This window comes from Pimephales promelas, chromosome 1 (assembly GCF_988280905.1).
Source record: "Pimephales promelas chromosome 1, fPimPro1.hap1.1, whole genome shotgun sequence".
NCBI classification, from domain to species: Eukaryota; Metazoa; Chordata; class Actinopteri; order Cypriniformes; family Leuciscidae; genus Pimephales; species Pimephales promelas.
The window spans coordinates 38876515-38900365 of record NC_142769.1 but is presented as its reverse complement, the minus strand read 5'-3'; the positions used below and the strand labels follow the sequence as shown (position 1 = coordinate 38900365).

The following is a 23851-nucleotide window of genomic DNA, read 5'->3' as shown; positions in this document are numbered from 1 at the left end:
ACCAGGGGTTGTGAAAGAGTAGGGGATGCGGGGAGGGCTAGAAAGAGCAAGTGGAAGGCTTGAGATGACATCTGCAAAGGTTTTGACAATTGGTTCCTTTTTGTGTATTCTAACGGCAATGTATCTCTCTTAGATGTTAAACTAAACAAGGAGTAGGAGATCGCAGGCAATTCCAAAAAAGTTGCTCATTGGAAAAGAGGTGGTCTCAGAAGCAAAGAATGGGAGGATGAAACAAGGACGCTCCCTAAGAACTAGCCGACAATGACGACAAGAGTGCCTACTGTTTTATTTGAAACAGAGAAGGTTGCAGACGCCCAGCTTTCTTCCTCACTTAATTCTTCGGTGACTGGCTCCTGCAATATTGACGAGTCCTACAAGTACATCTTCCTGCCAATTTGTTACTCCTTCACCTTTGTCTTCAGTATAACCCTTAACTTTGTGGTTCTCTACCGTTCCTTTCGACGCACCAGACGCTGGAATGCGTCTCTGATTTACATGGTGAACCTGGCCACGACAGACTTCATGTATGGTTTATCCCTGCCCTTTCTGGTGGCTAGTTACGTTATGCGGGACGACTGGGTGTTTGGAGACTTCATGTGCCGCCTAGTGCGCTTCCTCTTTTACTTCAACCTCTACTGCAGCATTTTCTTTCTCACGTGTATCTCAGTGCACCGCTACCTGGGCATCTGTCACCCCATGAAGACCATCACCTTGGAGACCAAACGAGCCGTGAAGGGGACTTGCGTTTTGGTGTGGATTGCTGTTTTTGCACTAACATGCCCAATTTTTCGTTTTGCACAGACGCAGTATCTTCCACGTGAAGGTAAGGGCACGAGGGAGGAGATGTTCAATAATTGCTGGGATGATGCCATTGATAGAGAGTTCCATGACTACATCCCATACGGGGTCACGCTTCATTTCTTGGGGTTTTTTGCACCATTTAGCATCATTGCCTGGTGCTACTCGCGTGTGGTGTTGACTATATTTCGGACGCTGCACTCTCAGCCTCCTCCTCAAAGAGTCAGAAGTGGAACAGGCTGTGAAAGCGTCGCAGGGATAGGGGGAGAGGGCATGTCAATCATCTTGGGTGCTCACTCGCCTTACGTGAACAGGCGTCGCAAGTCTATCAAGACCATAATTACCATCACTCTGCTCTTTGCCCTTTGCTTCTTTCCCTTCCATGTCACTCGCACCATTTTCCTGCTTCTGAAAGTGACAAGTAAGGTGCAGTGCCACACCATGCGCATGGTTTCCATCTGTTATAAAATCACTCGGCCTCTGGCCTCATTCAATGCCTGGCTGAATGCACTGCTTTATTTCCTTACCAAAGAGAAAAATGGGCCCTGCTGTCAAAAACCTAAACATGCCCAGCATGGTCTGCTATGGCCACTGAGAATGCTGGGAAAAGGAGAGGAAGAGGAGAATGAAGCCGAGGAGACAAGGAACCATAAGGACAATGGGCCAACTGCTGAAAACAAAATATTCCGAGGTCTACCTTAAGGAATAACAGTGCAGGACACCAACAAGTGAGCCTGGTCTAACTGCCTTCAAATGGGATTCATTTGAAATGAACTGTAATGTTTTGTTATATTCAATGTATTTGTGTAATCCTGTGTATTCACAGAAAACGTGGATGATCTTGTGGTTGTTTTGTCTTTTCAAGACCCCTAACAGATTGTTTTTCTTGTTGATTGTTTGGAGGGTTAATTCGTTACTGAAAAAATGCTGATTGCAAAAGCATATATAGAATAAAATACTCATTTATTGTTTATCGTATTTTTTTGCTGTTGTTGGCATACCTCAGATTATAAATATATTGTGCATGAACTGTTTAGTGCTGTCATATATTAATATACCTTGTTGTGAATAATTAAACTGTTCTAATAAATGTTCTGAACCTGTTTAAATGAAAATGTAATTATGATTGCTATGCGCCATTAAGCACTGTTCCAGATTTGTTTGTCCTTCTGTGAGTATATAATCTTAATTTGTTGTAGAATAAACTTCCTAAGGGTGGCTGTTTAGGCAACATGTTCACAAGTTATATTTACATAATTTAAACAGACCTTCGGGTTTGCAATGGTGGTCAAAAAGTGTTCCTTACTCCCTTTTTCATATAGTTGTATTGTACCAGGAACCTCGCTTTGTGTACTTTCTAAGTATGCTGAACACGAGTACATTAGTAAAAGGAACAAGTAAACTACCCTTTGTCCTTCCGTCTTACTAAAATAAGTTAAAAGCAGATGATCCACAGAAGACCTCAGCCTCAGAGACTTGTTATTACGGCTTGGTATTACATTGGTTAATGATCAACTGTCCTGTAACAAGATTTTCTGAACTAAAGGATAGCCTGTCTAAATGTAAACATTTATATATTAGAGGAAGAATGCATGTTATTGATGAAATACCTTGTCAGTATTGCAGCAATAAATGTAGCTCTTTCTGTTCCTCGGTGAAGATCAGTACAGACTATAATTTGCTTTTGCAGTAAATGATACTGTATGATAGATCCATGGTAATGCACAGATAATGTATGTTGAGTATCTAGATGTTTTAAGAGATTGTTTTGTGATTTTTAATGTAGTCATAATTAATTTCTCCGATATTTATTATTGCTTTAGGAGCAGACATGTTGCATGTCTATGTCAAATGCATACTAAACTCAAAACTAGGCATAGATACATATATAGAAATCAACACACACAGAGACACACAATTTATTTAAATGTGTTTATTCTTTAGCCCCTGCTCTGTTGAATTTTGCCAAAAGTTTCTGTCTCTGCCATTGACATTAGGTCTATATATCAGGTTCTGTGTACTCTTGTGAGAATATGTTGCTATGTTTGTCAAATTTAGTAAAACTTCAACAGTTGACTCTGGAGTTGGTCTTTTTTGTGTTCAAGGTTTGTTTTTAAATAATATTATTTTTAAACATCAATAAAGGAAATAGAAAAAAACTACAATAAATGAATAAATAACAGGTGCCATGGGAGGTAGAAATATAAACATAACAGATGCAAGCAAAATTTCAAGTAAATTCTTTGTAAAGTTCTTTTTTGTTGGAGTCATGGCGCAAAAAAACAACAGTTTTTGACGTCGACTGTAGAGAAAAAAGATAAGAAAATACACAGATAATACAACAGGGGGCGCCATTCAGGACTGTAGTTTGGAAATTTAAAAGTAAACCAGCAAGGGCATTTCCCGACCTGCACCGCGACTAAGGCATGATCTGACGGTTATCAAAAATTATCAAAAAATAATTATAAATTATAGAAGCAAACAATTCAACAAGAGATAACTAGAATAGCTTATTTTAGCCAAAGTGCAACAGATCCATTTGTGGAAAAAAATATTTTTCACTGAGGAAAATTTATATTTATTTTTTTTATCTGTCCCGTGTCATCACAGTGGTTGAGCTGCTGCAGTGGAACATTGGCGCCATTTTCAAACTTCAGAGCATCAGTGACTGGAACACTTCTAACAGCTACATTATTCCATACTTTTTTTTTTCTTCTCAAGACTGTTTGTTACGTTAACAACCTTTTTCAAATATTGGAAACTGGAAGAGGATTTTCATAAAAGGTATGTAATTGTTACTTTTCTTTGTTTATATAATTATTACTTTTTTGTAATCGACATACTTTTTTTGCAAGCTTTGTGAAATCGGTCCCGTTTACCATTTATTATTAACTTACTGAAAAAAAGAAGTAACAAACATGTGGCTACAAACTAATAGTACTTTCAGAAAATGACGTATGGGTTATAGAAAGACGTTGGTAACTAAATTTGTTGTTTGGTGCAAGCTGTTTCGGCACTTAACAGTTATTTGTTTTGTGTTGAACCAAAAAACAAACATCATTTCTTAGTATAATTAAACGGACTACCTCCAAAACGTGTTGGAACCCGCGGGATAACGTCCAAACAACTTATTACAACCTAAACGATGTTTTGACTATATTAACACCATAAAGCAAACCGAATAAAGTGGTCTTCTACTCTTTGGCATATGTTAGCTTTTAAAGACAATGATTTCTCGGTGCGTCTAACGTTAATGCTCTGAACCACTCCCCTCTGTATCTGTCCCCTCACCCACAACCAAGCTACAAGCACTACTTTCCCCTCTTTTAATTCGCTCCATCTAATAAGAGATTTGGTCATTAGATCCATCCACAGCGATTTCGTCAATCTAAACAGTATAGACAGGAATGAAAACATATCATCTAACATCAAAATGACAGCTAACGTTAAATTAAATTGTTCAGTCTTTGTGATTCGAACATCAGAACGGTGGTTCGTCAAAATTCAAATGACATCTAAGATGACAGCATGACGAAACGTAGAACTCTGTGGAAGTGGTAAAAAAATGACGAATTTTTCGAATTTAACGTTAGTTGAAGACGCGCTTTGATGTGGCCACGGCAGAATTATTTGGCGATGAATCAAATGTTCAAGCTTCCAAGTATGCACGTTTTAAAACAATTCATTACTTGCGTCTCAATATCCATATTTTTTTTTCGACACTCGACTAATTGGCAGTTTTGAAACCCGTACCCATTTTACATCGCTTTATCTTATGTATAACTGTTCATTTAGCGTTTCTCGTAGGTGTGCCTGGCAAATTAATATTCCAGGTAGTATTTGTAATATCGCAACCTATTGTTGTGCTTTAGTATTTATATGTATTTTGTTTTGTTTAAAAAAGTCAAATTACAGTCAGTGTCAGAGAAATTAATTTGCAATTAAAATTACAGATGTATGACTAATATTATAGAATGTGTGACTTCGCTGTGCTGCTTTAAAAAGTGTCATAAAGTGTTGAAGTTATTGTCAAAAGGAATGTTGTGGTCTTTACAATGACCCTGTAAACATGTGATAAAAGTACACGTTGCTTTTTCTTAGTTTTGGCATGGGATTTGCTTTATAGTTAATGTATTAATTCCAGTGGTTTCCTTGTTGCCTTTTCTTTTTTGTTGGGCTCACAAGATTTTCTTCAAGAACAATCTTTTGGAAGACAAAAAAAAAAAAAAAGCTGTAGAAGATGTGATCAGTGATTCTTGTCATATTGAACATTAATAATAATCTAAATGTATGCAGTGTGCGTGTACTGTTTTGACATTGCCTGAGCTTTTTTGAGTGAAGATGTGGTCTTGGGTATGCCATGAAAGCTCTGTCTGCACCTGTTCCTGGATGTCATATTTAACAATATTTTCTTGATTTTGCTACACATCTGCTGAAAGTAATATGAGGGAGAGGGCAGGCATGGTGTAGTTTTGATTTTTCAGTAAAAGAAAAAAAGATGAACAGGCTCATTAACCACGTATTGTCATTATTTATACAATATTTCACATTTTCAAGGCTGTAATAAGTTTTTGGTACTATTGTGAATTGCTAGGAATTAGTACTTTTTAATTCAATCAAGTGTTTACTGGCAAATGTCACACACACAAAAAAAACTTTAGTTCTTACCTTTTACGTTTTTTTGTTGGGGTATTTTTAGTCTTCCTGTTTTGGTGTGTGGTTCCTGAAGCTTAGTGCTTTTGTTTTTTGATTGTACGAGATGGTACTTGTAGGATTTAAAGGTAAAAGACGAGGGTATACTCTGTATACTTTTGGGGCACAAATTATATTCACAAGAGTGCAATATAAATGTGCTGTTTCAGTTTTATAATAACAGTGATTTTATTAAAATATGCTATTTAGCTTTAGCTGTGTCTTATTAGTAAAATATTGTGAAGCTAAGATGATTTTCAGACAACTTATGAAATGTAAGATTATATTTTAATTGAACTTTCCATAACAAAATATTAATGTGAAAATCTATTGATGGCTGGACATTGATTTTCCTTTTAAATCGTTTTTATTTGTATTATTATAATAATCACAGAGGCCTTTGTCTTGTCTGGCTCTGTGTGTGTGTGTGTGTGCGTGCGTGCGCGTGGTTTGTGTGTACTGTTGGACCATGGTTGTGCTACTCAGTAAAACTATCTGTAGAACCAGATCAACATATTCTCCAATCTTTGTAGCTAGCCTTGTACTACACAGAAAACCTACAGAGACCCTGCTTAAAATCCGGTCACACTAAGAGTAAAAAAGTATGAAAACTTTGCTTTGTTTGAGCACTCCAACTCTTGACATCTGTTTTTGCTGTTCCTTCTTTGTTTTTTTGTTTTTTCAATGGATAATGAACTTATGGCGAGAATATAAAATCATTTCGTAGTTGTTTTTTCTTTTTGAACAATGCGTTTGTACTTGAGCCCCCCCCCTCCCCCCGTGTGGTTGATTGTGTTTGGAGTTTGTGGTGAAAGCTTTCCCGCAGTGTAACGCAAAAAAACACCGCAAACACATAACACTTTTCCTAGTTTCATATCCCCTTTCTGTGCATCTTTGCAGCCGAACCTTCTCCTTCTTTTGTTCCCCCCTCCTCCCTCTCTTTCTCTCCGTTGGCTGTATGAATGCTTTGGCAAGGCTACAAGAAATCAAGCAAGCGAGAGCTGCTAGCACTGACGCGCCCCAGACACTAAGCCCTAGAAATTAATTTTTTCCTCTGAAACGGTAGCGCCGACTGTCCTCAAACTTCACACTCTTCTAAGGGGACCCCTTGGCGATGCCCTGATTTTTTTGGAGATTTTTCCTGCCCCCCGAAAATGTTGATTTTAATTGTAGAAACTGATGCCCCGGGAAAAAGGCTACAACCCCTGCTTTTTATGCCTACCAAGTTCCTCAGGCAGCCTCACTAGCTACAGCTAAGCAGAGGCTGCACACTGCACTGGACTGCTGGTCTGAAGGTGAATAGGGAGAGAAAGGGGTTTAAGGGCTGAAAATAGGTGCTGGTGGACAAAAGGTTTAGGCACTTATTTGACTCTTGGAACCCCACCCCCCAATCTGGAATGGGAGCCCCAAGCTCAGACGAATGGGTGTATTTTTGACCTGAAATTAAGACTTGGGATTCCCATTGATAAGTGCATTTGTGGGTTTGTTGTACTTTTTAATTCTGTTTCTACAATTTTTTTTGAAAGCAGCCAGAGTGTTTTAATTGTAGATGTAGCTGTGGATTTGTGTAAAATTAAAATATTTGCAGTGGGCGAACTACTTTGTGAGTTTAATCGAGTTTTCTGAAAGAATGAAAAAGTCTTTTTCAAGTACTTTGCTTGGCTTTTTTGAATACAAAAACAACTTCATTGAATTAAGTTGGGGAATTGCTGTTTTTTCCCCCCCCTACCCAGGTGCAGGAGACAGACTACACTGGAAGAGGGGAGTCCGGCGGGTTAATTTGGGAATACCAGGAACCTTTTCCTCTCCCCTGTTGCCTAACATTCTGAAAAACGTGGATCGAGGGTAAGTGAAATCTTTCCTGTGTCCGTTTCAAAGCTTAACCAAAACGGCCCCTGGTTTGAATGGTTGAGCAAAGTTAGGCCAGGGTGTGTGTGTATGTGTCTATGTAAGTGTGTGAGCTTCTCTTTTAGGTCTCCCTCTCCCACCCATTGCTGTCTATCCTTTTCTCATTTTCTCTCTCTCCCTCTCTTTTGCTAACACCCCCCCCCCCCACCCCCCTCATTTTACCTACTCCCCCCTTTCTCTCCCTCTCTCGATGAACGACGGGCAGAAGTAGACAGAAGCAAATGCCTTCTGCAACTGTGCTGACGTGATCATTTGACTCGGACCATAAATAGGCTGCCCTTTATGAGATGTAACTGTTTGTCAGGGTTGATTTGAACTAAAAGTATCAAACTAAATGTGAAATATCGTACGTTTTTTAAGAGTGTTTGGCTTTTGTGTTGCACAAATTTAGCCTGCATTTTGCTACTGATAAACTTCCTCTTTTTTGTGAACTGTAACTTCAAGATGAAGTCTTGAATATCTTTAAGCAAAAATTAAAGCTCATGTTTTGGCATATTACAATAGTCAGAATGAATTATTTTGCATGTAGGCCTTGATTTTCTGCTGACATTAGAACTTCATCAGACAACATAGGGTGTGGTGTACTTAAAAGAAAAAAAATTAAGCCCTTCAAAAATACTTGGTGTTTCTTTTCATCTGCCACAACAGTTGAGATTATAAATATCAAATACTTTTTTGGGCCTTTCAACATTTGTTAGTCATTGGTTTTGAGCAAAATAAAAATAAAATGAGTTTTTCAGTAAAACAATGATTATGTGGTTTTCCTACTTAATTGTTGCTACATTTATGTTGGTCCAGTGTTGTAGGTGGAAGCTTCTGTTTCCTTTTTTATTTGTTAATTTATTTACAAGCTAAATAAAAACAACAAAAATAATAATAAAAAAAAAAGTGAAATGTACTAATGGGCCATTTTACCTTTTACACACTACAACAAATGATCTGTCATATACCCTCATCGCTTTGACCATCACTGGCTTTTTACAGATGAATACTACAGTAATTAATCTTAAAACTAATCTGGTAGTATCAAAATCACACTCTTGTTGTTTTTTTAATCAGATGTTCCTCCCTTTTTCTCACCTCACTTATCCGCTTATCTCCCCATAATTAAAACCTACTGTGTTATTCAATATATTGCAGACCTTAAAGTTAAAAATCTTTAACTTTGTTCTGTTTCATTTTAATTGTTTGTTAATATATATACTTGCCCCTTTTTGCTAGAATACTCAAATACTAAAAAGTATTTGACTTTTTGAAAATGATTCGTGTAGAGTGTACAAGCATTTTTTTTTTTTACATTTGGACAAATTTTACTTTTAATCCTTGAAGTTAATTTAACATTTTTTTCTTGGCAACATTTACTTCCTAAAAATATAAAATTACTGTATGTGTACTGCTATTAGATGCACTTTGATTTATAAGAGTGATACTTAATCTTGTTTCATTCACAATATTAAGCCTAAGAAGTTGGAAGATAATTTTTTCTATATATATATATATTTTTTTTTAAGAAAATAAATATTTATAAATGATCATTTTAGCTTGATTCATTTCACCCAAAGTAAATTATTCCCATGGTAATAAAACCTTTTTTGACAGGCACTAGTTTTTTTTTCTCCTCATCTCCCCCTTTTGTTATCCTCCATTTTGTCTTCATCCTCAACATCCATTTTAGGACAGTGTGTGCACAGTAACTCACTTATTAAGTCTCAAAGGGCATTATTAGACTGTCATTAAAAAGAAGTGGATGACCACACAAGCTTCCACATGATTGTCTGTGCCAGTGAAATTGCAGTAATACTGTCACTCTTTGCTGTCACACAACTTTTATTACATTTTTAAGAAACATAATTTGTTCATATTGCTTTGTCAATCATTTGTAATAACTTGGTCATGGCGCTAAATATGCATGACATTTCTATGTCACATTTAATTCAACAATTAATTTTGTCTCTAATCTTATCCTAGTGAGGACCACCGAAGTCTGTTGTCATCTTTTTATTTAGCCCAGAGTGCCCTGTAGCAGCACATCATGGTTTGTAAGTTCTAAGGGCAAATTCCAAATTATGATGTGCTGTCACTGGGAGCCTGGGAGTTTCTCCATTAACATGACAGCATTAAACACCTAGTGTACTGCTTGTATTATAAATCTGACTGTAATAAATGCATCGGAGGTAAGCTTTTTGATAACAAGTAAAGTGATATGCTATCTGTATTGTATTTAGAATCAGGTTTCAAGTTAAAGCTGTCTTTCAGATTTATGAATAAAAATGCATCAAAGCAGGGTTTTTTTTTTCAAACTCAAAACATATTATATATGTGTGTATATATATAATATATATATATATATTTTATTTTACAAATGAACAGACAAACAATTAATGATTCATGAATACTGAATTACCAGGTCTACAGTGAGTTCTTGAAAAGCTGTGAATTCACATCCTTTATTTGCTAGGCTGTATTTTAGGAGATCAGCATTGCTTTTTTTTTTTTTGATAGTATAACCATTAAAGGTATTGTTGAATTAATCTACATATAATTTGTATGTTCCTTTCGTCATCTTTCCTCGCTTGGACTACTTGATGCCTCAGTGTGCCTGACAGTAGCAGCACATCAATATTGGCAGCTGCCCTCTTCCTGGGTTGCCAGTATGGTTTGTGCTGCTCCCCTCAGACAGACACACTCGGCGACTCTCCAGTATTTGGAGCATTATGAAAACCACCTGTCCAGAAATGAATTATTGCATGTATTTTACCTTGACAATCTCATAATTAAAATGAAAGCTGTTGTTCAGTCTTGCAAGAAAACATCATTATAAATAACCATCATTTTAACTTGTACACTCTTGGCCACGATTATTGAAGTCACTTCTGATAAATGAGGAACACAAATATTGGCAGAAAGTTTCATTTATGAGGCGACCTGCTGGGCTGCATTTTACATGCTCTTTTCTGATACTGATTTGGCTGTTCTTCATGTAGAAACATTGGTAGGGCTAAGAGTATATGACTAATTCATTAACGGCCCAAATATGCAAAAATTAGCTCAGAACAATAAACCCACTAGTTAAGAATTTTATAAAAGTCAAACAAAAATGGAACTTGATAAAACTGCATTTATGTAGAAGATGGTACCGCCACACCACTCTAAAATGATTACAGAAAAACCTGGTTGAAGATCATCTTGACTTTTTTTGTGTGCTTTAGCTGTAGGAGATGGCACTGTTTTTATTTTTTATCAGTTTACCAAACAAAGTTTTGATAACCAGCAATGCATTTCAAGCCCTTTGGCCGCACTTTCCCCACAAAACAAAGAACTGGTTATAATGTTTTTATTTGGAATGGTTAAAAAAAAAAAAAGAAAAAGAAAAGCACACTCAATAATGCCTTCACAGTAACTTATTTTGAAATTAGGCATTTTGGACCAAGAACATTAATATGTATTAAGCAATATTTGTTAGCATGTTTCAAAACTGTTCTACACTGATAAAATATGCCAACCTTCACTATTAACTTAGAAATGAGTCTTTTACTGGAAAAAGAAACATTTTCACCAGATTAAGAAAATGCAAGTTTCTTGCTCCTTTACTGAAGTGAAAATATTAGTTCAATTTCCTGATAGTATGTTGCAGAAGATTTCAACGGGATAACAAAGGCAAGTCGCTGGAATTCATGATGAGACTGGAGTCAAGATTTAGACTATCTGCAGGGAAAAAAATAAAGAGATATTATTTTTTACCTTAAAAACCAGGAACAAAAGAAATAACACTAAAGACAATGTGGAAAAACATGAATAGCACAATATAAGTAATTTAAATATATACATGAGAAAATAGGAAATATAGAGAAACAGTCTCTTACCTTGATCAAAATTAAGCTTTTTAGATGTGGAACTATCACCCAACCCCTCGATGTCTACCAGATCACTATTGGCATCAGAGTCATTCAGTGCACTCAGAGTGACATCTGAGGGAAAATTAAATGAATGTATTAGTTATATTTTACTATATTAAAATTATTTCAATCAGTTGAAGTGAAAGTAGTATTTTTTCAAGTGTAAAAATGAAATGCAACACAAATGAGAGCATTGAGGAATGCTCACCTGCTGTTTTTGATGACTTAATGCTAGATGCACCTGTGGTTGGGCACTGTAAACCGGCAGTCACCACAACCTGAGATGTTGGCACACTGATGACTTTAGGTGGGGCTGGGGGAGCCATAGAAACTGGCACCTTTTTCGTACTCTTCTTTGGTGAATCGGTGGATAAAGGAATTCCACCATCTTCATAAATCTTCCTCTTGACAGTTGTCTTCACTTGTGGCCTTATGTTTAGAAAATGAATGACTAATAATTACTGACAAAATTATGGCCTACCAATATAAAACTTTTTCAGAATCTCTTTTGGCTTTTATTGAATTTACACAAGGAATGCGAATCTAGAAAATAGCAATCCTATCTAGATGTTAGGAAAAATGTTAACTGCAAATTATAAAAGTGCAAATTTCACCAGCATTTGAGGAAGACAATTTTTTATAGACTTTAACCCATAGTAAAACCTCAAAACGGTGAGAAGGGTGTCTTTACATTGTGTTTTTGTATGGATAAAGTGTTCAAGCTACTAAAAACTCAGTGTGTATCCACCTAGGTCTCTCATTAAACAGCAATAGAAGTTACAAGGCCCATAATATAATTGAAAACAATACTTTATCTTGTCCATGAGATCTTGGAGCAATTACAAACTAAGTGGGATAATATTAAAAAGTAGGAGTGTTGTAAACTTTTGAGGGATCCTTGGGAAATTCAAAAATAAAACAAGCCAAAAGATAGGTCAAATTATTCATGTAAATGTTTTCCATGTTCTGGCCATGTCCATTACACAAAGTACTCGTTCTCTCTCTCTAAAAAAAATAGTGAATATACCAAAAGACTAGTGCATTCAGTGTATAATAAAGGACTTTACGGTGAATAGAGAGTGTCTCACCCTGCTGGACTAATATCGGCCACTGGATGCAGCTGCATGGTTAACTCTCCCAGTTTTGTGAAAGCAGCTCCAGCTGCAGAAAAGATCTCACCAACCTAAATACGTAAAGCAAGAAATAAATACTGTACCGAATGTTTATGAAAACGTGTGTGTTTTAAGAAACGCGCATGTGTTTAATAGTTAGCATGCTAGCATTTAATATCTTCATTAACAAACCAAGACAAAAAATAAAATACGGCGAAGCAGTTAGCATGGACGCACACACTATTAAGACTTGGAGAGATTTATGTAACGTTACCATATTTATAAAGCCATTTAACGCACCTTAGTAGAGGCGGAAGTCATTGTTTTGATTTACAACTGAGGGCTGCGGTTTAGAAATGTTAGGAGAAAGCTAGCTAACTTGGGTAAGTTACCAATGATTGACATAAACTATGATAACTTACTCATTCTTCAACTATTTACATTATGAAACAATAATACAAGCATTTTAACTAAACGGGTAGCATAAGTGCGCCATAAAGATTACACTGTGATTCAACGGTGCTTATTGGTCTAAATTACAGCCTTTGGTTGTTATTGGTCAACAACAGAAAGGTTCTCAAGACGTTCAAAGCTGCGTTCAAACTGCGCAATTAGATTTATGTTTAACTACGTATAATTTCGCTCTGTATTATTGTATACAGCTGACCTAGACCTAATTTTTATATTTATTGGTCCAAAATTATGTAAATTATTGTATTATGGAGGAAGTGACACACGGTTGCTGTTGTCTCCGATTGAAACTGTTGCTGCATCTTGTCATTGTTGTGATCATCACCGAGATGACTACGCTTAAAACTAATTTATTATTTTGTATGTTGTGCTATAAAAGCCTACAATACATGAAACGTGTATCCAGAAATTACATAATTAAAAAATATCATTTCTATATTTTAAATATATGTGTGTTTTAATCAAGTCAAGTCAAGTTGTATCAAAGCTGCTTCACAATATCAATCAAGACAACTTTACAGTGTTTGTTTATTCATGGAAAAAAAGACAATCAAGTTTGGTAGAGCTGATCAATGATGGGTCATTTAATTTGAATATCCCCATATTATGTTAAAGATACAATTACTCTACGTTTAATGACAATGGAAGTTTTGTCGGCTCTCTTGCGTATGCTGCCCTCTGGTGCACAAAACAATCAACTACTAGAATTCACGTAGTGTAAACTTTGTATGAGAGAGGAACCACACAAACAAGCAGCTTTCTTTTAAGTCAATAACTGTTTATTGTGGTTGCGTTGAAAAGCTTCTGATGTGGTGCCCAAAGTGGGTGGAAATGACAAATAACATCATGCGGAGGATTTGCACGATGCGGTCACTATACATGTTTGGCACTAATTTGACACGACAGGCGATATCAGGATCAAATAAAAAAAGAAACGAAGAAAAATAACTATTTCTATTATTATATAAATGTTGTCAAAGTGCAACAAATGCAGAACACATGCTCGTTTAGCTATGTGCATTGTTCTACATATATTTGGGGTAGAATAATATTATTTTACAATATAATAGCCTATTTATAGATACTTTCTCTTTGAAATGAAATTAAGAGGCAGGTTTCCTCAACCAATTTACTTGAGAATTGACATTAGGAAACCTTTAAAGCCAAGCTAATACAAATTAGCCAAACAATAACATTAAGAACGGAAAAAATATAGCATATGGCACCATATATTGCTTTGAAGAAACAGCTGATTTATAAACGGTGACAATACTTCTGTTCTGATCATTGCTGTCAATTCATGACCACTGTTTTTTTTTTTTTTTTTATCAGTCAAGCCTGTGACATTACATGACTCAAATAAATATATTCCATTTTAAGTGTATTTTGTTATTGCTAACATCAATATCTATCTCTGGGCTATTATAATGTTTTTATAGTTATAGATGTGTAATATTAAACAGACATCAGCTCTAATATTGTCAGAGAGGATAACAGTCAATTTTAAAAGCACATAATACAGAGGAGGAGGGGTCTAAGGCATGCACAGGGGGATTTCATGGAGTGGAAAAGAGCAGCTTTCATTCATACCCCTAAACAAACACACATAATTGCACCATACTTGTATTACATTTTATAGCTAGTACAACATATTATTTTCATTTTAAATGGCATTGTTTAAAGCTAATCTACATTATTCCAGTCATATTCAGTGGTTAAATGCTTAATGTCAACCTAGATTTGTGTGCTGGGAGACCTGCTGTCTCATCACAGCACTCAGGCAGATCCAGTCCAGTGTTAACAAAATGCTTGATGAATGGTACTAGACGTACTCTAGATTTAGTAAAAACAGACTGATGGGAAGTCAATGAGACGGGCATAGGCTAGCATTCACAAATTCGGCATGTTCACATGTGTATATTATGATAGAATGATTGGCCATGATACATTCACACAGTAAAATACAAAATAATGTTTGATCCAGATTCACAGACAAAATTCAATATATACGTATGCAATTCCACACTCTTAATAAATACACACAAAAAATAAAATAAAACATTTGCTCTTATTTAAGCTAACTAAAAACTTTTAGTTCTTTTGATACTTTATGCAATCATGCAAATAATTTACTTAAATAATAATAAAAAAAATACACCAATTACTACAATAAATATAGAACATGTCAGGAGTGGATTTTGTAACCCTGTATTCTTGTTTGTCCTTATAGCTTCACTTTGCCTGTGTTTTCCTTTATCATCCTCCCACTGCATCAAAAGGGCTGGAGTTAAGATGGCTGACACAGCGGGCTGTCATTTAAAATGAGCACTAAGTAAATTACTCCTCTCCATTATCGTAATGAGAAGCCTTTCCCATCGAGACAGGGAAACAGCAAGGGGGAAAAATGATATTGAGCCTTTGGCACACAGACAACATTAGTCTTACCCGCTCCATCCCAGATAAAATAGTCAAACATACAATGCCCGTATGAAATTTGAACTAAGGAGAGGGTGAAATACACAGACACGTATACTGTCCTATGTAGTTGGTATATGGTAAACACAGACTTTCTCTCTCATACATACACACAAGTGTCATGCTGTGGGCACTAGACTACATGCAATATAAGTAGCAATCGAAATAAAAAATAGGTTTTAAATATTAGTACATTAATACACAGACTCGCCCACACAGAAACTGTTCCGTAGAGTTAAACAACATACATGAAATGAAATGGCTCCTGATTCCAGCAAGTATTAGTATTTTGAGTTGGACCACAGTAAGAAAGCAGAGACAGCAGGATAAAGTAGCACATGAATTACTGAGTAGATGTGGTAGATACATTATGGTGAATCAGCCAATATAATTTAAGCCAATAAGAACACAGGATAAAAAAAACAAGAAAATCATTTTTAAAAAAGTGGGATCCTGAGGACCAGTGTAAATGAGGGTTTCTAGGTTCCAATGGAACAGACATGCACTCTCACTGTTCAGAGGTAATATAACTATAACATTTTTTTTTTCTGATACATACATTTGATGACCGCAGCGCTTGATAATCTCTAATAGCATCTTGAATTCACATATTCTCTTTATATATATTCACATAATATAATAGAGTGATAACAGGGAGGAACAAAACTGCACTAAAGTGCAACATTCACAAATTCACTCTCATGCCTACTCGGAGACTAATCAACGAAAAAGCTTTGGCAAACTTTGCTGTTCTGAAAAGAGACTATTAAGGGTTATGGTCATCGGTTTTCCCTTTCTTTGATCTGCACTTTCTAACATTAACACCAGATTTATCTAGAGATCTGTGCAGCGCTCCTGCTTGCTGTAATGGTCGAACTGGCTCTTCCAGTGCATCATGTAAGAGCTCCAGCGATGGAACTCCACTTTCCACTGTCGCTCAACATCATCAATGTTTTCTGGGTAAGAAATATGGGAATAAATGAGGAAAACAACAGCATGAGCTTTGACAGAAAGGCAAGAGAAAAAGGTTGCAGGAATGATGATATTAAGAACATTTCTGTACAGAGAGCAGCAGAAACTAAGTAATCCATTGCTACTTAACTACTCGACAGTAATTCATCAATATAAAGATCCCGCACATTTAACAAAGAATTTGGCAGCAGCCCCAACAGGAGAATTTATAACTTACGATTCTAAGTTACTATGGACAGGCCTGCACAATCCTCCCTGCCCCCACCCAAGAGCAAGTGTTTAATTGCTTTATATTCTGGTTCACTTCCAGTGTAATAGTTGGCACAGGACATTTGTTTAGATTCTGAGCAAAACAGATACACTAGCAAAGACCAGGCATTTCCTTGAGAAACAGTGTATAGATTATATTATGGCTGTACTTTGTTCAGACTTAAAATGAAAAATGTAAGAGTGAGGAAAATTAGATGAAAAAGGTGAACCTAACACATTTTCTTTTGTAAGATGATTTAATCTTACTGTTATGTAGACTCCCTCTACTATACTTACTTACTCACTCCATGAAACACATCTCATCTTTAAACTAAACTCTGAGAAAATGACCATGTTACCATATCTTCCATGTGTAAAGATATAATGTAACTGCATGAGGCGCTTTTCCACTTCACAGTACCAGCTCAGCTCTCCTTTGTTTGGTTTTCCACTGTGTAAAAGTTGTACCTGTTCCTGCTGCTTTCGGGTACTTTTTTTTTTGTACCACCTCCGGCGAGGTTCTGAGCGAGCAAAGGCGAAACTAAATGTCACGTGAAAACAATGCCAACTGCTGAATGGTCAGAGAGAATCGTCACCATTCACTGCCTCATCATTACCCGCGCCAGATGGAGTATCCAGAATAACCCCGCTATTTTTAAATAGTTTGGCCAGAGATAGTTTCTAAACTAACTACTATTATTATGGCAACTCGGAAGAATACGCCGTGGTCAAACGAGGAGGTGCAGACTTTCCTTTGTTTGGTGGTCAAAGAGAGGATCCTGCGAGAGATTGATGGGGCAACAAGGAACTAAAGGCGTCGCTATGACGACCGGGTACTATTTGTGGCGGCACTGTCTACAATGGAAAATGGAACGAAAAGCGAGCTGAGTCGAGCCGAGCCGATACTGGTAATGGAAAAGCGCCATTAGTTACCTGTTATGTTAAGCAGGCGAGGTAGGAAGCCATTCCACAGAGCACAAACTTGTGTTCTTAGACCCTTGTGCACTTTCAGTGGCTCTGTGTTCAAGCCCACATGCTTTTGCTCAGTAGCTGTAAATTGAGGCCACCGCCTCCGACTGTCCAAGGAGCCATCAGAGTTAATGTTGGGATTACTTCATGGAGACAGAAAAAAAATAATGTAGGGAGTTAACCTTCCAGGCAACAATACAAAACTACACAACTATTAGATAAATCAAAGCTTTTCTGAAAAAGAATGAAGACAAGTCTTTCATGGGCACCGACTCATTTGCTATTTTGCCACCACTTACCCTGTGCGAGCGAAGTTTGCCCAGTATCTCATCATTCGTCGACTGAGTTTCTCTTCCTCTGCTGTGTAATTGAGTCGTTTTTCTAATGGCAGGCCAAACACAAACTCAATCTCATAACCATGGATTACGCCCATCCACTCAGGCCAGGCCAGGTTTGAAGCTTGATGGTCAAACAGGTAAAGGTAAACAGCACCTAAGGACAAAAAGAAGGGGTATAGATAGATTGTTTATAGATTGGTATTGCAGAATTTCATAGAAAAGATGCACGCTGTTAATGTCCGTGTTGCTCTATCTTCATCCCATCGGTCTTGGATTTTATACTGAAATCTGTCAGACTCAACAAGGATGCATTAAGTTTATTAACTGTTGATGCTGCACTCCGGTGTGTTTTACACTATAATGACCTTACCATTTGAGTTGCCACTGTTGTAGCCTGTTGGGCCTGAGGTTCCCCAGCCCAGTGTCCCTGGAGCTGCGGCTCCCGGCTGGGCATGGAGGGCAGCGTGCTGGGCGTAAGTCTTTGCAAAATGCTGCAGAGGACAGATGACATTTTGATCTCCTACAATATCATCCATGGCATCTCGATTCTTTTGGGGGTTGTTCTCATCCATCCAGTCAGTGTACTGAAGGATAACTGCATCCAAGCCAATCTCATTGGCATGGGGAACGCTCATCTTCACACCTTCAAGGAATTCTTCTCGAGATATCAAACTCTCATTGTCTTTACTGAATCCCGGTGCACCGTAAAGCAAGAAGTAAGATCCCTCATCCTGATTTACACCCAGCATGATCTGAGTGTATTTGAAGTTCCCTGAGCTGATCATGGCATCTGGGGTGTCGGGAAGGAAAACACCATCTATGACGGGGACAAAGGAAAAGCGGAACAAGCTGCTATAGGGGAGCACTTGCCACTCCTGGTCAATTAATTCCTGTGGATGTTTGTTCCTCAGGCAGTCAACCAGCTCGGTATCGTTACCCTCGCTGCAGCCAACGAGTTTGCCCAACAAGGTGGCCCTCCGACGGGCCTCATCAAAACTAACGGTAGCCCAGGGTGTATTAGGAACACCGCTCTGCATTATAACACGTGTGAAGAGCGGACGGCTGTCTGGTGACAGAACATGCATGCCAACTGATGCTCCTCCAGCACTTTCTCCAAAAATGGTGACCTGTTTTGGGTTACCGCCGAAGAAGTGGATGTTTTCTTGGACCCATTGGAGGGCCATCCTCTGGTCAAGGAGACCCACATTTCCTGGTGCTTCTGATGAGCCATTAAGGGCAAGGAATCCAAAAGCTCCAACACGATAGTTCATAGACACAACCACTACCTTTTCAGAGTATGCCAAGTACCGGCCATCATAGACATCAAGAGAGGAGGAGCCACTATAGAAGCCTCCACCATATATCCAGACCATTACTGTGAGGTTCTGTGGCCTAGGAGTAGGAGGTACCCACACATTAAGGTACAGGCAGTCCTCGCTCATCATTCTGTTGGGGTTCCACATCTCGATACCTGGAAAGCCTGGGTAAGAGGTGTCTATGAACTGATAGCAGGCATTTGGGTAGTCTCTAGCCTCGAAGATACCATTCCAGGGCTTTTTGGGCTCGGCTTTCTTGAAACGCCTCTTCCCCAGCGGAGGTTCAGCGTACGGGATGCCCAAGAAAGCGATCACATTATTCCGGTCTGGAACAGGCAAGCGTACACCCTGCACACGGCCTAGCCTCGTTGGTACTACGAGGTCAGATTCACTCTGTGCGAGACAGCAGTTGAAAATGAACATGAGGAGCACAGCGGGCAGAAGGAAAATGTCTGACGTCTTCATGGTGATTTTCTTTTGTTCGCTGGGAAACTACTGTGATCTCACTGTTCTGAGCCAAGGTCAGTATGACCTGTGGATGAAAGACAAAAGTTACAAAACTGACGAAAACAAAACAGATTTGCGATCCATTCAATTCCATCCTACGCACGTGAATGCTGAATCCCAGAAATATAAGCTCATTAAAATAAAGTTTCCCCAGGACTAAATTTCAATTCCTGCGAACTTTGCATAGCAAAAAAATACCGGCTTCTTGATAGAATTCAATGTACATTTAATATGTGCATGCTCAAAGTCTATTGTGACTGAATGAACACTTGGCCAAGCAGGCTAAAACAGTGCGACCAACCAAAAAGGGACTGATCTGTAGATAAATTCAGAGTCTGCCCTAGTTCGGTTTAATGCTCACTTTCTAGGACCCGCAAACACACCTGTGAGGTGAATGTTTATGTTTTACATGTTGCCTGGTTGCTATGCTGACTGGATTAGTTTTGGGGTCACAGTTAGGGATAAAAGCACATGAATTTGACTGCAGCTGTGTGAGTGTCTGTTTAAACAAGGCTATTTCTGTTCCCCCAGCCTCCTTTGCCTGTGTGGGGTTCTATTTTTGAGGGTGTTACTTCTCTCTATCAGTCCATCTGCCTCCCTGTCTTTCCAGCCCTTTCTCTTTTACAAGCACCCTACACAAAGCATCACTTACTGTAAGTGTTCTCATCAACCCAACCTTTACACAGTTAAAGAGGTTGTTTACCCAAAAATGACAATTCACTCACCCTGATGTTGCTAACAAGCCTATGACTTTCTTTCTTCGGTGTAACACAAAAGAAGATATTTTGGAAAATGTTTTTGTTTTTATTTATTTGAAACATTCTTACAAATATTTTCTTTTGTGTTCTGCAAAATAATGAAATGGAGGCTTTCAAAAGGCACTATCGATGGATTATTGGGATAAAATAATCTTAATAAGGAATTGGTGTCAAATGCATTAAACTGGACTGCTCATTATATAATCTCTTGGCTGTTTCAGAGAAACCGATCTTAAAATAACAAGTAAGATTATATTGGAATCAAATAGTGAAGAGGCTTGGGGGACTGCAACGCAATTCATCAGTCACAGCGTCTCAATGGATTTATTAATATCTTAAAAGACAGCTGCACGCCGGAAATGGGGGGCAAGGGTAGCTATAAGTGGGGATCGCGGATAGACGCAGAGGGGGGAGAGGCTGCCGGGACTCAAATTAGATCCTGGAATCCATGTATGAAGTTCACTGGGGGGTTTGCTTTCAGCTTGGGATTACACGTTGTTGTGCACACCATCATGTCATTAAACACACAGCTTTCTTTCTCTGTCTAACTTTCCACAATTCTTTCGTATGAGGAAGAACAACAGTCTGTCTTTTTCAATTAAACAGGAAACTTTAATGCTAAGCCATTAGGCATATCTGTCCCTTTCTCATTCTTTGCATGTGTCACAATCACTCAGGTTGAGCTCTGTTGCCATGGAAATTAAGAGCCTGCACTCCTCATTGCATCCTCACTTATTTGTCCAGTCGGTACTTGGTTTCATAATTTTTTCCGTAAAGCACAGAATAGAATAAACATGATTAGTTCGAATCTCCTTCTCACTAACAGTGGAAGCTAAGATCTTAACTGAATTAATACCACCAGCCAGCAAACCTAAATGATGCTCTATTTGTGTTGTCAGTTCGTGGTACCCACAGCGTGACATGACCAATAGGCCAAAGCATTTCAAAACTGACAGTTTGATGAGCGGCACTGAGATCGATGGAATTTTCCGTTTCGTGGTCTGTCCATCTAATATTTCATGAGAGAGTGCTCAGCTGTGAACACGTGCCCATGCATACACACTTGTGCTCATGCTGTCCAGAAGCCAACTGCGGACATGCTAATATTCCAATTACAACAACAATATTTTAAGTTTCCAAACAATCCCCCAGTTGATGAGGTAGTGTCCATGCTACAATAGAATATCAACGTTAATTGCCCATCTCTGATGCAGTTTTACGACTATAATTAAGTTTTCCCAACGGAGCACAGCTTCTGAAGTCTAAAAGCTTATCATAACTGCATCAACATCTGAGTCAGAAGTCTCTATGTAATGGAGAGACCAAGTGGGTCATTCTTGTAATGCAGTACATTTTGAGCTATCTAACTTAAATTAATATGCCTGTGTTGTAGGTATCAGACTTTTAGAAATGTGCTCTGTTCAAATCAAGTAAAACGTTCAATTATCCCTATAAGGTTGTTTTTACTGTTGCAACTGAGCATAAAAAAGGTAGAGTTAAGACTTTTATCAGGGAGGGATTTGAGTTAGCTTACATGAGGATGTCACCAGTAATTTTATTTAATTTTGAAGCATTTTAGGAAAATGTCACTGAAACATTTCATTGATATCTGCCTGGAGGATGATGTTATCACAGCCTGGCTTTTGAAAGATAAAGGGAAACAACAGAAGACTAACATGAGGGAAAGTGATATTGAGGATAGATACAGAAAAACAATTAAGAAAAAATATTTCCAAGAAAATTGTTTAGTTTGAAATATTTTAATTAGAAAAAGGAAACATCTGGAATATTTCTTAAACTGCCGTGTACAAAAATGGTAACACCCACGCAAAAAGAGATAAAATTCCTTGAAATCCATCCCTATGTATAATTGTGATAGGTCTACATAATTGTGTGTGTGTGAGTGGGGGGAGCAAGCTAACTAATAGGCGATGTGTTATATCTACACATTGGGAGTGCATTACGACATATAATGGAGATGGGGATGTCAGCATAGCAGTAAAGACACAAATCATTCAAATAAGTGTAAAAAAAAAAAAAAAACCGTAAATTGAGCCTTTTACGTACCAGAAGGTACGTATATATATATATATATATATATATATATATATATATATATATATATATATATATTTTAAAGGTTACAAGTAGACAGGTGCCGAAGGTAAACAAGACTTGCTATCAGAAACCAGGTTCTCCAAGTGCGCGTGCGCCACTGTATTTCTCTAGCATGTCTAATTTCATCCATTCTTCAGCGCCACAAATATGACCATTAAAGGCACGAGCATCCAATACCCAAAATGTTTTTCGGTTTGCTTACTTACTTACTTTATAATTATATTTCTTCGTAATGCGCACAATTCTAGCGGCATTTTGTCCGGAATTAGTCTACTGTGGAACAGAAATTAAAGTCAGTGCTTCATAACAATTATGCAATAATCGGGTTGGCCTTCAAAATGACATAAAATAATCAACGACGTTAAACGTCACTATATTCTTAATCAAAACCCCTACAAACCGATCACTATTAATGACTGAACAACAACAACACACGATATCATATAAACAAAACTGCCTTAATCGTTTATAATGCAACATGAATCGAAATGTAAATATGCCCAGAGTAACTAAAAACCTTACGCTAAATTCTGATCTCATCTTCTAGATATTTGTTCATTATTTTTACAAAATGTAGCCTGTTGGACTAGTCAGCTGAAGAACATAGTGCCCGAGTAAAAGCTACAGAAGCCGCAAAGATGACTGAATTATTGTAGGCTACCTGGCGATTCCAGTTCACAAGCCGGCTTTGCTTCAGCGCTTCTGCCCTGGGCTCTTCCCCTCCTCTGCTTGTCCTTGAATGAAGAAAGCCAGAATTGTTGCCGTGCCGTAGGAGGATAAGCAAAAGCAGGACAACTGTGCTAGGGGTAGCGTGAAGGGAGTGAATTATAGTGTCGCCTGTCTGATTTTAACGCTGGATCAAGCTTCTGACGGAACTAGGAGAAGAGTCGCACTGCACTGCTGTGTCGGTAGGGGGAGACTCGTTAAAATAAGCAAAATCGACTAAAAAAAACCCAAACAAACCAGAGTTCTCGCGAGACGATGCACCACTGTTGTTCGCTCTCAACCACCCAGTTCTAAAGTGCCTGTGCGAAGGGTGCGTCGTTTGCACAGGCGTCAGCATTAAGTGCACTTGTCAGGTCCACTGTATTTCTTGTTTTGTGTCGCCGCCGCCGGGTAAACGCACAGTGTGCAATTATATATATATATCACAAAGATTCTTTCTCTAATAATAATACCCCTAAAATAGATTAAAACAAGCCTACAACTCTAAAAAATATTTTTTTAAATGTCAGCATAGGCTACTGCACGTTACAATGCAGGATTTTTTTC

General features: G+C 37.8%; 3 protein-coding genes across 3 annotated transcripts; 1 reads left to right on the top strand and 2 right to left on the bottom strand.

The window, feature by feature from the left end:
- The first annotated feature begins 79 nt into the window (after nt 1-79).
- Nucleotides 80-1613, top strand: LOC120487638 (P2Y purinoceptor 3). The gene has a single exon (XM_039683876.2). The coding sequence runs from the start codon at nt 262-264 to the stop codon at nt 1498-1500; it is 1239 nt and encodes a 412-aa protein (XP_039539810.2). The 5' UTR covers nt 80-261; the 3' UTR covers nt 1501-1613.
- A 9105-nt stretch (nt 1614-10718) lies between these two features.
- Nucleotides 10719-12937, bottom strand: LOC120487892 (BPTF-associated chromatin complex component 1). The gene is made up of 5 exons (XM_039684318.2): nt 12707-12937; nt 12383-12477; nt 11503-11723; nt 11262-11366; nt 10719-11103 (listed from the first exon to the last, which is right to left on the bottom strand). The coding sequence occupies exons 1-5, from the start codon at nt 12725-12727 to the stop codon at nt 11039-11041; spliced, it is 507 nt and encodes a 168-aa protein (XP_039540252.1). The 5' UTR covers nt 12728-12937; the 3' UTR covers nt 10719-11038.
- A 2963-nt stretch (nt 12938-15900) lies between these two features.
- On the bottom strand, nt 15901-23461 carry ache (acetylcholinesterase (Yt blood group)). Its single transcript, XM_039684116.2, has 5 exons — nt 23241-23461; nt 18251-19728; nt 17842-18034; nt 17507-17685; nt 15901-16308 (listed from the first exon to the last, which is right to left on the bottom strand). Exons 2-5 carry the CDS (start codon nt 19659-19661, stop codon nt 16187-16189), a joined length of 1905 nt encoding a protein of 634 aa, XP_039540050.2. The 5' UTR covers nt 19662-19728; nt 23241-23461; the 3' UTR covers nt 15901-16186.
- Between the last annotated feature and the right edge of the window lie 390 nt (nt 23462-23851).